The sequence below is a fragment of the Malania oleifera genome, chromosome 13 (genome assembly GCF_029873635.1).
Source record: "Malania oleifera isolate guangnan ecotype guangnan chromosome 13, ASM2987363v1, whole genome shotgun sequence".
NCBI classification, from domain to species: domain Eukaryota; kingdom Viridiplantae; phylum Streptophyta; class Magnoliopsida; order Santalales; family Ximeniaceae; genus Malania; species Malania oleifera.
The window spans coordinates 20,292,487-20,307,598 of record NC_080429.1 but is presented as its reverse complement, the minus strand read 5'-3'; the positions used below and the strand labels follow the sequence as shown (position 1 = coordinate 20,307,598).

At 32.9% G+C, this 15,112-nt stretch overlaps 1 protein-coding gene across 3 annotated transcripts; it reads left to right on the top strand.

Moving 5' to 3' along the window:
* The first annotated feature begins 258 nt into the window (after window positions 1–258).
* LOC131146739 (beta-fructofuranosidase, soluble isoenzyme I-like) lies at window positions 259–6,370 on the top strand. 3 transcript variants are annotated; one of them, XM_058096506.1, is made up of 7 exons: window positions 267–629; window positions 858–866; window positions 3,002–3,858; window positions 4,314–4,475; window positions 5,105–5,349; window positions 5,670–5,757; window positions 5,911–6,370. In XM_058096506.1, the coding sequence occupies exons 1-7, from the start codon at window positions 272–274 to the stop codon at window positions 6,106–6,108; spliced, it is 1,917 nt and encodes a 638-aa protein (XP_057952489.1). In that variant the 5' UTR covers window positions 267–271; the 3' UTR covers window positions 6,109–6,370. The 3 variants fall into 3 exon arrangements, with proteins under 3 accessions (XP_057952490.1, XP_057952489.1, XP_057952488.1); XM_058096507.1 differs by lacking the exon at window positions 858–866 and having other exon boundaries at window positions 259–633; XM_058096505.1 differs by lacking the exon at window positions 858–866.
* Window positions 6,371–15,112: the final 8,742 nt, after the last annotated feature.

Here is a 15,112-nt window from a genome sequence, read left to right as displayed (position 1 = left end):
TCTCGTCACCGAGCAACCTTATTTTGAAAAATATTTTCTTGAATAAGATATTATTTAATATATTATTTTAAAATAGTAATAAACCGGGGAAAAAACTCTTAAACGCTAACACCTTTTCCACCCAAGCGGACAACCAGCCAGCCAGCCCACGCCAAGTCAGACTGCCAGGTCACATCCCCTCGACCAATAGAAACCTGACACGAACACGACCCTACCTCTCTCCCTTTCTATTTAACCCTTGTCCCACACTCCTTTTTCCTCCAACAGCCTAATGGACCAAGAGCGTGCAGCCTCCTACACTCCCCTCCGGGACAGTCCCCAACCCGCCATTCCTCCTGCGGATCACTGCGGCCGGCGACCCACCAAAGTTCTCACTCTTACCATCCTCTCCACCATCTTCCTAGTGTCCCTGCTGGCTTTCATCCGCACCCAAGGCCCACGACCACCCACGCCGACGACTCCGTCGACGCCCGCGGAGGCGTCACGAGGGGCGGCGCAGGGTGTGTCGGAGAAAAATTTCCAGGTGGCCTCCTGCGACGGTAGGCAGCCGCGGTTTAACTGGTCGAATGCCATGTATTCTTGGCAAAGAACAGCTTACCACTTTCAACCGGAGAAGAATTGGATGAATGGTAGGTGATTAATTTAGGCACACGCACGTTTTTTGGCTGCTTCTCAATTATTCTGTGTAAATTGCGCATCGCTCTCGTATCATTTGCTTTCATTAGTATTATTTTTATTCCCTGTTTGGATATACATTTTTATTGATGTGCACTAATACAATTTCTGCTGTCATCTTTCAAATCTTTGCTATCTTTTTGGCGGATGGGATCTCTGTGGACACTGACGCTACCTCGCAGATCCTAATGGTATGCCCTAACTACTACCAAAATCCTTTTTATTTTCTAATTAGCTCAACAATATTTCATTGTTTATATCATAACGTACGTGACAACTTAAAGCGATTCAAAGTTAGAAGTTTTTTTTTTATATATAAGATTCAGCTAATAATATAATTAAGGAGCAAAGTTGATTATAAAAATAAGGGGGAAGAAAGGGGAAGGGCTTTTGGGCTTGCGGACAAATGGAGTGCAATGGAAGTACAACCAATAATACAGCCATGGCGAATGCTGGAAGGAGTGCGTGGCCCTGCTTTGCCCTTTGTCAGAGTGACAGTTCATGCATTTTTAATGCCTACCCAAGTTCTTACAATAAACATATTATTAATAATAATATTTAAAAATATTTAGATCAAATTAACAAATTATTTTTGAAGAAAATGGTAATTTAAAATAAATTTTCTTTTTAAATGATGTTTGGTTGGTTGGTGGGACAAGGGGAGAATTAGCATTTGGAGTTTACTTGCGGTGGGGTTAGCATGCTTTGTCATAAAAAAAAATAGTCTAAATTTTAATTTTATTCAAAATTGTATATTAAATTCATATTACTAAATTAAAGAAAAAAAAAAAGAATTCATGTAATCCACAGTGATCAGATGTGTATATTATAATCAATTTGATTTTTTGTAAGCTATTTAATTATTGACCAAAATTAAAATGTTTAGTTTCAAATATCCAGGAGATTAGAAATGGACAAGTATCTAATTGCAGGGGCAGGCCCTAAAATGATTAAGCTTAATATAATCTATTAAAAGGGAGATGTTGAATAATATATAATTTTTCATGCGTATTTGACCAAAATATAATAATGCATAATTTCTTCTAGGGGGAAAGTTAATGGGTAATTAAAAAAATTACAAAATATAATTTGTATGTGAGGATTCAACTTAACATAAATTAATTAATGGGTTGATCTCAGTGCTTATTATACTAATTAGAACTTACTTATGCATGTAAGAGAACACTAATTTGCTAACCCTTTTGAATTTTTTATATGGGTCTTGGGATTTTTAGATTTATATTTGTAAATCTATCTTGGTTTGTTAGCAAACATGTGATGACCATTTGAGGAGAGAGCCACAGCCACAGGTTAGGGTTTGAAATTTAGGTACATAAAAGTAGATATAGTAAGGTTCACTATCAATATTAGAAGCCCTTGACTTGTAGGTACAAGTTAAGAACTCTTTCATTATTTGGTGTAAAGGGTGGTAGGTCAAATTCTTCATATATATATATATATATATAGAAGTCATAATCAAATAGTACTCTTTAAAAACTATATTAAAATTATTTTTTATATTTTTTTTAATATTTTGATATACTTTTGTAGAATTGAGATATTCTCTTCTCATTTTAAACACAAGCAATACATGATTCAAAGTCATTTTATACATTATCTTCCCAAGTTAGACTTGAGTTCACCGATTTTGAAGGGTCATTACTTAAACCCTAACCTTATGGACATGAACAAGTTACGACTCATGAGCTATCTATTAGCTGGCCATTTTATCGGCCCTCCTTTTAGGATTATTTTACGAAGATATATTTTCAATTCATAATCTCGATATTTAACTTCGACAACGGCATTAAATTCAAAATATTCATTGGAATAATCCCTCAATATTATGCAAGTTCTTGAAAACACTCAATACTCGATAGAAAAATCCATTTTTATACAAAATCTCTCATATCTAATTATTTGTCGTCCTTTTAAAAGACGTGCTTGCTATATATATAGACACATTTCTACCCTTCTAGTAATTCTTGTATTTTTATTTTTAAAGAAAATTTATACTAATTTGTCTAAAATCTACGCAAATATATCTTGTCTATAATAATATTTCATCTAAATCTTTTTTTATCGAGAAAAATATTACAAATCATTTTTTTTCTCTCATACAATATATATTTTACATTTCATACAATTATATCCCGAGCGCAAGATAATCTTTTTCAAAATCCTTCCATAATCATACTTAGTTAATACACCTGCTAATCACTTTTGATCTAAGACAAAACAATAACCATTAAGTGGATTAATTAATTAATTAATTAAGTTGTTATTTAATTTGACTGAGGAAAATATTGAATACGGGTGGGTGTAGGTCCACTTTACCACATGGGTTGGTATCATTTGTTCTACCAGTACAACCCGGACTCCGCTGTGTGGGGCAACATCACGTGGGGCCACGCCGTATCAAGGGACATGATTCACTGGCTCTACCTCCCCTTCGCGATGGTCCCCGATCACTGGTTCGACTGGAACGGCGTCTGGAGCGGCTCCGCCACCCTCCTCCCCGACGGCGGAATCGTCATGCTCTATACCGGCGACACCGATAACTACGTGCAGGTGCAAAATCTGGCGTACCCCGCCAACATATCGGATCCTCTCCTCCTCGACTGGGTCAAGTACCCGGGCAACCCCGTCATGGTTCCCCCACCCGGCATTGCTCCCAAAGATTTCCGCGACCCGACCACGGCGTGGGTCGCGCCGGATGGAAATTGGCGGGTCACGATTGGGTCCAAGGTCAACAAAACAGGCTTTTCGTTTGTTTTCCAAACCACGAATTTCACGAGCTTCCAGCTCTTGGACGGGGTTTTACATGCTGTGCCGGGTACGGGTATGTGGGAGTGCGTGGACTTTTACCCGGTTTCGACCACGAGCAGTAACGGGTTGGATACTTCGGCGAACAGCCCGGGAGTTAAGCACGTGCTAAAGGCGAGTTTGGATGATACTAAGGAGGATCATTATGCGCTAGGGACTTACGACCCGGTGGCGGACAAGTGGACGCCCGATAACCCGAAAATGGACGTGGGTATCGGGTTGCGGGTGGACTATGGCAGGTACTACGCTTCCAAGACCTTCTATGACCAAAAGAAGGGGAGGCGGATCATGTGGGGTTGGATGAAAGAAACTGATGTCGAATCCGATGACGTGGCAAAAGGATGGGCGTCCGTTCAGGTATGTCGTCCTTTGATCTGCAGATCACTCCTAGAAAAAATATTAGATAACTCAAAATTATATAAAATTAATATATACATATATTGTAACTTATTAATAACTAATTCATAATTATAATAATTTCCTTAATCTTGTTTTTTCAATAATTTAAAATATTTTAATAAACTAAATTTTTCAATAATAATTTAATAAATCACATTGTTAAGTTATAGTCTGGCAAAAAATAAATGTAATTAAATCATAAAAAGGCTCAAATAAGAGTATAAAAATTAATTAATTATACAAATAAATATTTATTTGTCAATTCCATACGCTGGCATACATTTATTTATATACTAAAATATTTCTTTGTTTTTTTTTTATAATTTTACTAGTAGCCACCTATATACTAAATTATTTATGAAATAGAAGAAAAATAATAATTTGGTGGCTACACATGTGCGCGTGTTGTTCAGACGCTTCCAAGGGTTGTGGGGTTCGATAATAAAACCAAAACCAACATTTTGCAATGGCCAGCGGAAGAGGTGGAGAAGCTGAGATTGAACCAAACAAATTTTAGTAATGTGGAGCTCTTGCCCGGTTCGGTCGTGCCGCTAGATGTTGGTCAAGCTGCCCAGGTATATTTATTAATTATAAAGTCTACAACATCCTTCACTTCTTTTTCTTTTTTTTTTATTTTTTAAATATGTTAAGTAGAGAAATGTTATAGTAGGCGAATGTACATGACATTAGGAGAGTGACCAAAGCAGAGTGGGCTCCACTTGCTTCTTTCACACTTTTCCTACCATGTGGCACCGAAATAAATACCTATTTTTAGTACATATTCCAAATATGTATTCAATACACGTCACGCAACCTTGAAATAAACTTATTTTGAGTGCACATTTCACATTATGTCTCGAATAGGCAAAAAAATAGATTTCACTCCTAACTCTGACTGCCGATTACATTTGAAACACAGTTCAAAATGCACACCAATATAAAACGGGATCCTTAAAAAATAAATAAATAATAAAATATCTTTGCCCTCTGACCCAAATCTAAATATATGTTCGAAACATAACTCATGGCTTTGAAATAAACATTTATTTTGAATGTGCACTACACATTAGGTTGCGAATAGACACAAACATATAGCCCACACCTAAATTCCTTGTCGGTTTGTCTAGAACACAATTCAAAATGCAACGGACCCTTAAAAAAATAAATGAAAAATGAAATGGGTGGTGGTGGGTGCGTCGTGCAGTTGGATATAGAGGCAGAATTTGAAGTGGACAAAGAGACATTGAAGGGGTTGGAAGGAGGAGGAGAAGTGGAAGTGGGGTACGACTGCGTTGTGGGCGGCGGAGCCACCGGCAGGGGCACTTTAGGACCGTTTGGACTTATCGTCCTAGCCACCGATTCTCTTTCCGAGCTCACCCCTGTTTACTTCTACATCTCCAGAGCCGCCAATGGCAATCTTACCACTTTCTTCTGCGCCGATGAATCAAGGTACGCACATCCGATTTCTTTCTTTTTAAGGATATTAAGAATATAAAATTTCAAAATTTTAAATTTAAATTTGTGCAAATTTAAATAAAAGTAAATATAATTTTATATTAAATTTTATTTTTTTTTTAAAAAAAAAAAAGAAGAAATTCATATTCAATTCTTATATTTCTTTCTATATAAACATTTATTTTGACATGATCAAAAATTTTGAAAACCAGATATTAATGAAATGTAAAATAAAAATATTGGATACTTATTATTATATATTTTATTCTTTTATAACTTTCCTTGGTAAATATTGCATAATGTCATTGAATAAGGTCATCAAAGGCTACCGATGTTGACAAAAGAATTTATGGAAGCGTAGTTCCAGTGCTCGACGGTGTAAAATTTTCCATGAGATTATTGGTAAGTGATCCAAACTTCTCCCAATTTTTTTTTTTTCCAAAAGTTCAAGATATATGTATGTGTATATATATATATATATATATATATATATATATATATATATATCTCTCAATATTTAGCATTTCTTTTTCCCTTACACAAAACCTATTTCAGGTTGATCATTCGATAGTGGAGAGCTTTGCAGAGGGAGGAAGGACATGCGTGACCTCCAGAATTTATCCTACGGAGGCGATATTCGGAGCAACGCGCGCGTTCCTATTCAACAACGCCACCACAGCCACCGTGACTGCCTCTCTTAAGATTTGGGAAATGGACTCTGCATTCATCCGTCCTTTCCCACTCCACCAGTAGCTCCTGTCATTTCTCTCTTATCTATTTGGTAGTGATCCATCTTGAAAAGTAGCCATTCACTTTGGGTAGTATTGACAGGTGGTGTGCATTGGGATTTCATTTCAATTGGTACATACATAGATTCAAAATTTTTGAGATTTTTAGTTTCATGAGTGAACATTTGATTTTATTTCGATTCATTGATTCTCGCGCGAGCGATCAAACTCTTTTGAATGTATGCCTGATATAGAAATTGTGATAGGCTCTCTATTTTCATCTCTAACATCTTTGTTGAAAGGATTAAAGTCTTTTTGCATGGTTTACCCGCATCATAATACCATCACACTGGCGAATTATTGTCTATCTGATCTTAAGCTCATAATTTTGCCCCATACAAAAATGGTATATAAGATAAGACCTAACATGTCCTTATACGATGGAAATAAGGCAAACTCGATGAGTTAACCGAATTCATTGAAAATTTTCAATTAACTGTATTCCTTAACCGAATCAATTCCAACTAGAGGTATACGTGAACCCTCATACGACCGAATTTTATTTCGGTTAATTTGATAGCCGGAATTATGATGCACTTCAAATTGACATACATATTTATGTATACAATATTAATAAGTATATTATATAAATATTTATTGTATATATTTACTCATTGACATAAATTTTTATAATTTACAATAGGTTAGTTAATTTGGTTAATCGAAAAATTAAATCCCTTAAACCGAACCAATCACCGAACACTGAAATTTAACCAAAAAAAAAAAACAATCAAACCGATCACCGAATATTGAAAATTTTAAAAAAAGCAAATCAAACCCATCGAAATTCAAATATTAACTGAACTAATTTAATTGAATTTCGATGAATTCGGTTTCCATCAAATACTAGGCAGCCCTGCATAACAGTAGCTTTGCAGTCTCACATGAGCTGGGCTTGAGTCTGTCCTTGAAGCCCAGATGGTTTCCTGGCCCAGAATTTCCATTGTGGATTCCCCGTTCTTGGTCTTGGGCTTTTTGTTTTTTCTCTTCTGGGGAATTGACCGCAGCGGAATTGCAATTCCAATTCTCTTGGAATCCTAATTTCTTCATCTCTTACAAGCCACCAAAACTTAGACAAACATCAAACAGAGCACATGACTACAGAGGAAATTAAGCAAATAAGAAATTATCTTAGCTGAGAAGTTAGCTTAAGTAGAGGACAGAAGAAAAATGCCGCATCAGCTGGGCCAAACAAGTTAAATTTCTTAGCTGAAAAGTTTACTCGTGCCGTCTGATCAGCTAAGCAGAGGACAGAAGGAAATTGCGGTATCAGCTGGGCCAAACAAGTTAAGTCACCGTCCATAGATTTTTAATGACTTGTTTGGTGGACAAAAATAGAATTAAATTAAATTAAATCGAACCCTTATCCTGAAAATTTTATAAATTCTTTAAAGTGTTATGAGCCTTAATAGACATATTGTTGACTTTTTTGTCAGACTCCTGTTTCGATTATGACAGACCACAGTATCTCATCTGTGTATTTTGAGTATTTGAGTAGGTTTATGTTTTAGTTACCACAGATAATGATGCAATGTGAAAGATGTAAAAGCACCTGAACAAACATATCTCGGCATATTTTATGGAATTACAAAAGAGTCGCGCATGAAGATGAATTTATATTTTAAGTTGTATTATATTTTCATATTTATTATTGAGTCTGTAATAGTAATATAGGAAAATGGTCTGTAATAATTAATGCATTGTATGCATGATAAGACTAATAAACTCAAATGATCATAGGGATCCGAATGACCTTAGGATGCCCTTCGATCGACCGATACCAGATTTTTGGGATTATCTCTGAAAGACCATAGATTGACTTTAGGATCTCAAAATATCACATGAAAAGTTCATTATAACTTAAAAATGAGAATTATGTGAGAATGGGTGACTTTAGATAGAAATCAGAACTTAAATGCACAATTTTGTTATGTTTGGTCGATCGAATCTCGCCAAGGTTGATTGTTGACCACTTAATCAACCGACTAGAAGTATATAGCATTCCCATGATCGACCGAACTCTTACTGGGTCAACAAGTTGACCGCTCGATCAACCGACCAAATTTATATAGGCAACGCACTGGTCGACAAAGCCCCATGTGGGAAATGCCAACCTCCTGATAGACCGAACGACCTAGTTCAAATTGACCCGATTGACCAAATCACGCAAATTTGGAAAATTGCCCTTGAACCTATCAAGTACGGTCAACCATCCTTCTAGTTCAAAATTCTCCCAGTTGACTAAACCCAGACACTCGGTCGACCAAACCTTGAATTTTGTCGACCGGACCTCTCGGGTTGGTGAAATTTTTACCGCAATAAATCAAGGTTAATTTGTTTTAAACATCATTAAATATTTTTCAAAATACCCAATAGGTCCCCAATGGTCAAAATTTGAGGGATATCTATAAATACCCCCTCATTTGCCTTGATTAACAAGAGATTAGCAAAAGTCATTAGCAAAAATCCTCTCAAATATTTTATACTCCTTTTGCTATATATTCAATATTTCAAACATATTTTTATACACTCTCTTACATTTTTGTTAGCAAATATCATTTTGAAAAAGAGAGTTTGTTTTTCTAAGTTCTCCTAACTTGTAAATCAATTGCAAGGTGTAGGAAGATTTGTTTGTGATATTGTGCATCATTTCAAATCATTTTCTAGACATTACTATCACACATTCATATATATTTGAAAAACCTTTTTGAAAGTTTTGCTTGATTATTTATTCCCACAATATTTCGTATATAAATATTTGATTAGGAATAACTTATTTTTAGCTTCCTAATCTTTGCATTCAAATTGCAAGACTTGAGAGCTTGTACATTTTATTTGATAAATCTTTTGCAAGCTTAAACTCTAAGTATCTGTTGTGATTATATTTGATAAAATATTTGTGCAAACTTAAACCTTAAGTATCTGTTATGATTATATTTGATAAAATATTTGTGTGATGCTTGATTAGGGTTTTTGAGGTAATCTTGAATATTGACTCGTTGACTATATTATCTTGAATTAAATTTTCAAGATCTCACTTGAACTTAATATCTTATCATATGTGAGTGTATTATTTGGTTGAGCATATTAGTGCAAATATATTTAGTGTAAGAAGCACTTTACTTGTACGCAAATTATATTGTGAATTTGTTATATTCTAGACACGGGCCTGAAGAAGGAGACTAATCCTATTGAATAGTCCCGAATTGGCTTAAACCCACGTAAGAAAGTTAGGTGTACCATCCTTATAAGGTATAGGTTGAGGTCAGCCTCGCTAATTGACCTAGTTGTAACCGATGTCGCTCCACCCATTAAATGAGCATTAGTGGAATCCTTGTACTGGTGAGCCAAGACGGGAACGTAGGCAATATTGGTCGAACCCCAATAACATATTGTTCGTGTACTTTATATTTTCGTAGTTTATTTTCCGCACTTTCATTTTCAGAACATGTATGTATTATGTTTAATTCATTATATATTGTACATGTGTTAATTGGAATTATGCTTATATAGAAAGACCTTAGGTTTGTGTAATACTACTGCTAGTTAAATTGAACCTAGAAAAGAAATTTTAAATACCCAATTCACCCCCCTCTTGGGAATACGTACACCAATTCCATCACACATAACTTTTCTTTTAAATTGATAATGTATTCCTTTATGATTATGAATAAACAATTGTAAAAACGTACATCTTATTTAAAAAAAAATGCATTGTGCTTTAACCATAAATTCTATTAACTCTAGGTCCTAAAATCGCCATTGTATAACGGTCTTACTCAACTCCGACACTGCTTTTATTTCACAAAATGTGTCTCATAAGATTCGAGTCAAAATTATTTTTATATGGCCAAAATCTCTTTAGTACTCGCTTAATGTATGACTGGAACACCTCGATCCTAAAAATAGGACTTTTATTTTAAACAAAACAATACATAGAAGATATCAATGATTCTTATAATGATTTTCTTCAATAAAAAAAAAAATTGCATTAAAACCTAGCTACGACCATTACATATGATAGACTTGCATATATTGTATGTTTATACAAAAGACTCAAAAAAATAAAAATAACTAGGATAAAATAATCGTACATACCGACCTATGCTACACTTACATAGATTAAATTCTTTGTTATTGTAAATATAATTTGAGCCTTTTTATTTATTTTTTATCGAGTTTAGTGATATAAAGGTCGATGTAACATTTGGTTCAAATAAATCTAATTGTATACCAACAAACTCAATTGATAGTCATAGTTATTAAAATAAAAGAAAAAAAATAAATATTTTAGTTAAATCCAAACAAAACTATACTTTATTTTTTAAAAAAAATTAATTAAAAATTATTAAATATTTTGTGTAGGGACCTTAACTTTGTGTTATTTAGTTTTTTTTTTTCCAAATAAATCCTACCCGCTCATCTAGGCAACCATTGGAAGGAAGATAATTTTGACTTTGGAGCATTGACCACGGAAAAATCAAGTTTGACTTAGCACACTCAGCGCAGTTAATTTCTGCTTAATTTCTGCTTTTGAATAACCACGACTTTTCATTTTTCAATATTCCAAGAATGCCCTTCTCCTTTTAAATATATATATATATATATATATATATATATATATATATATATATATATGCTTTTGAATAACAACGACTTTTCATTTTTCAATATTCCAAGAATGCCCTTCTCCTTTTAATTGATTTATGAACTTGATGGTTGTCGTCTTGTGATTTTCCACTCTCATTCAATATCTCATATCCAAACAAGGAAATCTTGTCTGTTTCCTGCCCGGCGTTTGGTATGCCAAACCCAAACACGAGAAAATTATATTTGTACAGTTGTACTTTCCTCGTGCCTATATATTTATACTCTATTTGAATTGAGAATTTAATTTGAAAAATAAAAAAATAAACATAATAATTTTATTATATATTTCTCCTCATAATAATTCAAATTTAGAAATAAAAATTTATTTTAATATTATTAAAAATTAATTCCCATTATAATACTAATTATGCTTAGCTGTGTAGCACAATTTGTGAATATAAAGACAAATGTTAAAGATGCAATCTCAGTACCTTATTTCACTGATATAACTTTACAGTCGATTTGGAAAAAAAAACAGTACTTATAATAAAGAAAAAATTTTAAATTTTATTTTGTTGAAACATATTTTTTAATTGAATCACTATTTAGTAAAGTTGTTTTGTTTGAGAAAAGTTTAAAAGAAAAAAAAATTGAATCACTAATTTTTATATAGACATCTTACCCTTGAATAACATGAGTTATTATTATTTTTAATTTTATCATTTAATAATAATAATAATAATAATAAAGTGGATATATAGATTTATGTATTTCTAAATATAAGGAGTCAATTAGTATCATTGTTAAAAATTATGAAAATAAAAAAGAAAAAAAAAATTAAAATTATAAATCAACATTGCTGCCCAAGTCAATCGCCCTGCCGGAGCAATTGACACCCAACTTATAATGACTAGAGCTATCCACGCCATTAAGGTAATAATCGGAGCGTTTCATGCCGCACCATAATTTACTAATAAATTGCATATCTCTCTCGAGTCAAACTCTTTTACTATAATTAGAGATTCAGAGAAGAGGTTAATGCGTCTCATTCGAAACTCATCTTTACTGTTACTTACAATTTCTCTAAAATAATCCTTTAATTACTTAGGCATTAAAGTGATCTCCCGAAATACACCACAGGTCTTCCAAGTCACTTTTGTTTTTAACCTTTTTCAGGTAATCGGGATCAAAAAGTTCATCGGAGGTCCTGCGACATTTTCATTCCGCAACATTCACAATATCTACAATATTCTTAACCATTCAAGAAACCAGTATAATATCACAACTTTCATCCTATAATACCATATAAATTCCAACAGGATTAATTATAAAATAAAAGTAAATCATTCTCATGCCACACAATTTAAATGTTAATAATTATAATTTCTTAAATTTCCTAGGAAATTCTTATAAATATAAATACGTAATAAATTTAAATAAAAATGCAGGTATGGTCAATTTCACTTATTTAATTTAATTCCAGTATATTCCCAAAAATTCGGTTTGACCAAACCTCTGTAGTTTAATTTAATTCAAATATATTCCCAAAAATCCGATTTGATCAAATCCCCGCAGTTTAATTTAACTCAAATATATTTATGAAAACTCGATTTGATCAAATTCTCACAATTTAATTTAACCCAAGCATATGGAAATAATTAGAATAAAAATAATCAATTTAAATCAGACATATTTTAAAATTAAGTCTGACATAATCTTTTTTCTTACTTTAACCATGGAGTGGTGCGTACGACGTCCAAACGACGAAATCTCTTTGGTTAAAACGTTGTTGAGGAGCAAAGTTGAGATCGAGAATGATGTTGTTTATTCAATTCAGCCGAGAATTGGAAGACAAATTAAGAAAGAGAGAGAGAGAGAGAGAGAGAGAGAGAGAGAGAGAGAGCCTGATGGGAATGAAATTTGGGGGGGGGGGGGGCGCTTGAAATTGGATTCAATGGAAGTCTGAGGAGACTTCCATTATCTTATATTATTAATTAGTTAATTAATTTTTTTTTTATTTTTTTTAGATTATTACGGTAAGAGTAAAAGTTATGGACATTCTCTTAAGATTTAGTAAAAAGATACTGATATTTTTTAAGATTTCAAAAATTTCAAAAATCTCTCCCAAAATCTCAAGGGTATTTTCTAAGGTTTTTCAAAAACACACAAACCTCCTCCTTATGTTTTGCAAAAAGATGAGTCTTTTAAGAAAAAAATTATAATTTTTTAACAAATTTCAGGAAAAGTATACAATATTTTTTATACTTAAGAGGAGGTCAACAAAATTTTTGAAATGTAAGAAAAGATCTTTATTTTTTTGTCAAACCTTGAAGAGGTCGGTATCATTCAAAACTTATTTTATTGATAGTCAATTTCATAATTTAGTATCTTTCAAAATTTATCAACTTAAAATTTTAAATTTATCCGCACATTATGCATTTAAAAAAAGGATAATTAACAAACCTTCATGCAAGATATATATAAAATCCATTTATAATAAAAAAAGAAAATATATATATGTTATATTTGAAAACTTAATTTATCGTGTAATTAAAAGAATGATTTATATACAACTTATTCGTCATCTCTTCTTCTATATCAGCAAACAAATAAGATCATTTTAAAAATTAATAGTCAATACATTACATAATATTATAAGTTAATAATATTCTTTATCTATTTAGTTAAACTCATCGTGAAACAATTATTTCATTCAAAATTGATAAAATTTAGATTTTTAATACAATATATAAGTAAGATATAATTACCTAATATTTTTTTAATAAAATAATTAAGTAACAATTAAATATATTACGGGTCAATTCAATAACTTTATATATTCATTAGGCTCTTTCTAATCAAGTAAAAATTAATGAAGTGGGTACTAACATATAAAAATTAATTGGCATTTTTATCTCGAGTTAAAAGCTATTCGCTAGTTTTTTTTTTTCCAAATAGTTTTGTCGCGACGTCCCAGACCCAGCCCAGAGAACCAATCTTTGCTTTAAAAATGGGTTCGGCTTGCGAACTGGGAAGAATGGATGGAAATGTGTGATTTTTGTGAAAAACGATGTGTGGTGGAGTCACCACTAACCTTTGGAAGTGCGGTTAGAATACTTGATTGTTACCCCATTAGGGGTAGAATCGGCCTGCGTTACCAGAGTCGAGTTTGGGAGTACGGTTACTCGAGGGGAAGGTATTAGCACCCCCTACACGCCCGTTCTTATGAACGGTACCAGATTAATAAAGAATTATCCCGAAATAAATGTAATAAGTCTTTAAAGATTACTCCCTTTCAAAAATCAAAGGAATGAAAATACTATATAGGTATTCCCTCATAACCAGGGCAATCTAGTACTCCGAAGAGTCAATGTTCTTGTTTGCAATCATCGGGAAGGAAAATCGAAGATAGGATACAAAATACGCTCCCGGGGGTTTTGAAATCTATAGGTCTTTTTTTTTTAGTATCAAAAATAATATTCCAGGAGGTTTTTGAAATTTGTTCGGGATTGGAATATTTTTTGTGCCTAAAAAGATATTTTTGTGATTTTTCCTAAGTGTGAAAATGATTTTTTGTGATTTTTGTGATTTTTCCCGAACTTTCCAAATAACACAAATAAAATCAGTTGAAATAAAAATGTGAAAATGTTTTTGGAATTTCTGAAGATTTTGTGATTTTTGTGAATTTTCTGGATATAATAATAGTATATAAGCGAAATGGAGAAAACCAGGGTGAACCGGTACGAGAATGGTGAACCAGTCAAACGTTGACCAGTTTGGGGGAAAACCAATTTAAGGTCTTGGTTGAGACCATTGATTTTTCAGGGTTTTCCAATGTTCTTCCGAATATAACAAAATTTTAGACAACAATCATGAAAGTCATAGTTTTAAAGATATGACTTTAGAATGTATTTTTGAAAATTTTGAATGTAAGGAAACAGATCTAACCTTTGTCAAATATGTTGAAAACTTTCTTGGATTTTCTTCAAAAATTTTCAAATGTAAATAAGTTTCAAAACCTTAAAAATTTTTGAATTTTCTTTGAAATTTTTTCTGAATTTTTGTGTCTTTTATGAATTTTTTTTTTTTTTTATGGGTTAAAAAGAAGCTATTTAAAATAAAAAAACAAAAAAATCAAATAAAATCAAATAAACCAGCAGAGCCCGGTTCGGAAAGGGGGCGAAGATGTAACATAGGAAGAGAAAGTTCGTTGGTTTTACCTATCGTCTTTTTCTCCTCCGGTCCTCCTCTCTTGTCTGTGAATCTGCAGGGGTTAGTCTACAGCGCCTTCTCGAGGGTTGTTCTTGAGCTCTGACTCGAGGCACTACGGAGTACCTTCTTCAGATGGGGTGACCCGGCACCGGTAGGAAAAGGGATCA

Excerpts from the sequence above, each read along its gene's own strand:
- LOC131146739 (XM_058096506.1), top strand. The coding sequence starts at position 272 with ATGGACCAAGAGCGTGCAGCCTCCTACACTCCCCTCCGGGACAGTCCC. Across the intron at positions 3,859-4,313 it reads AAGGATGGGCGTCCGTTCAG|ACGCTTCCAAGGGTTGTGGG; the intron begins GTATGTCGTCCT and ends CGTGTTGTTCAG. Across the intron at positions 5,758-5,910 it reads AATTTTCCATGAGATTATTG|GTTGATCATTCGATAGTGGA; the intron begins GTAAGTGATCCA and ends AACCTATTTCAG.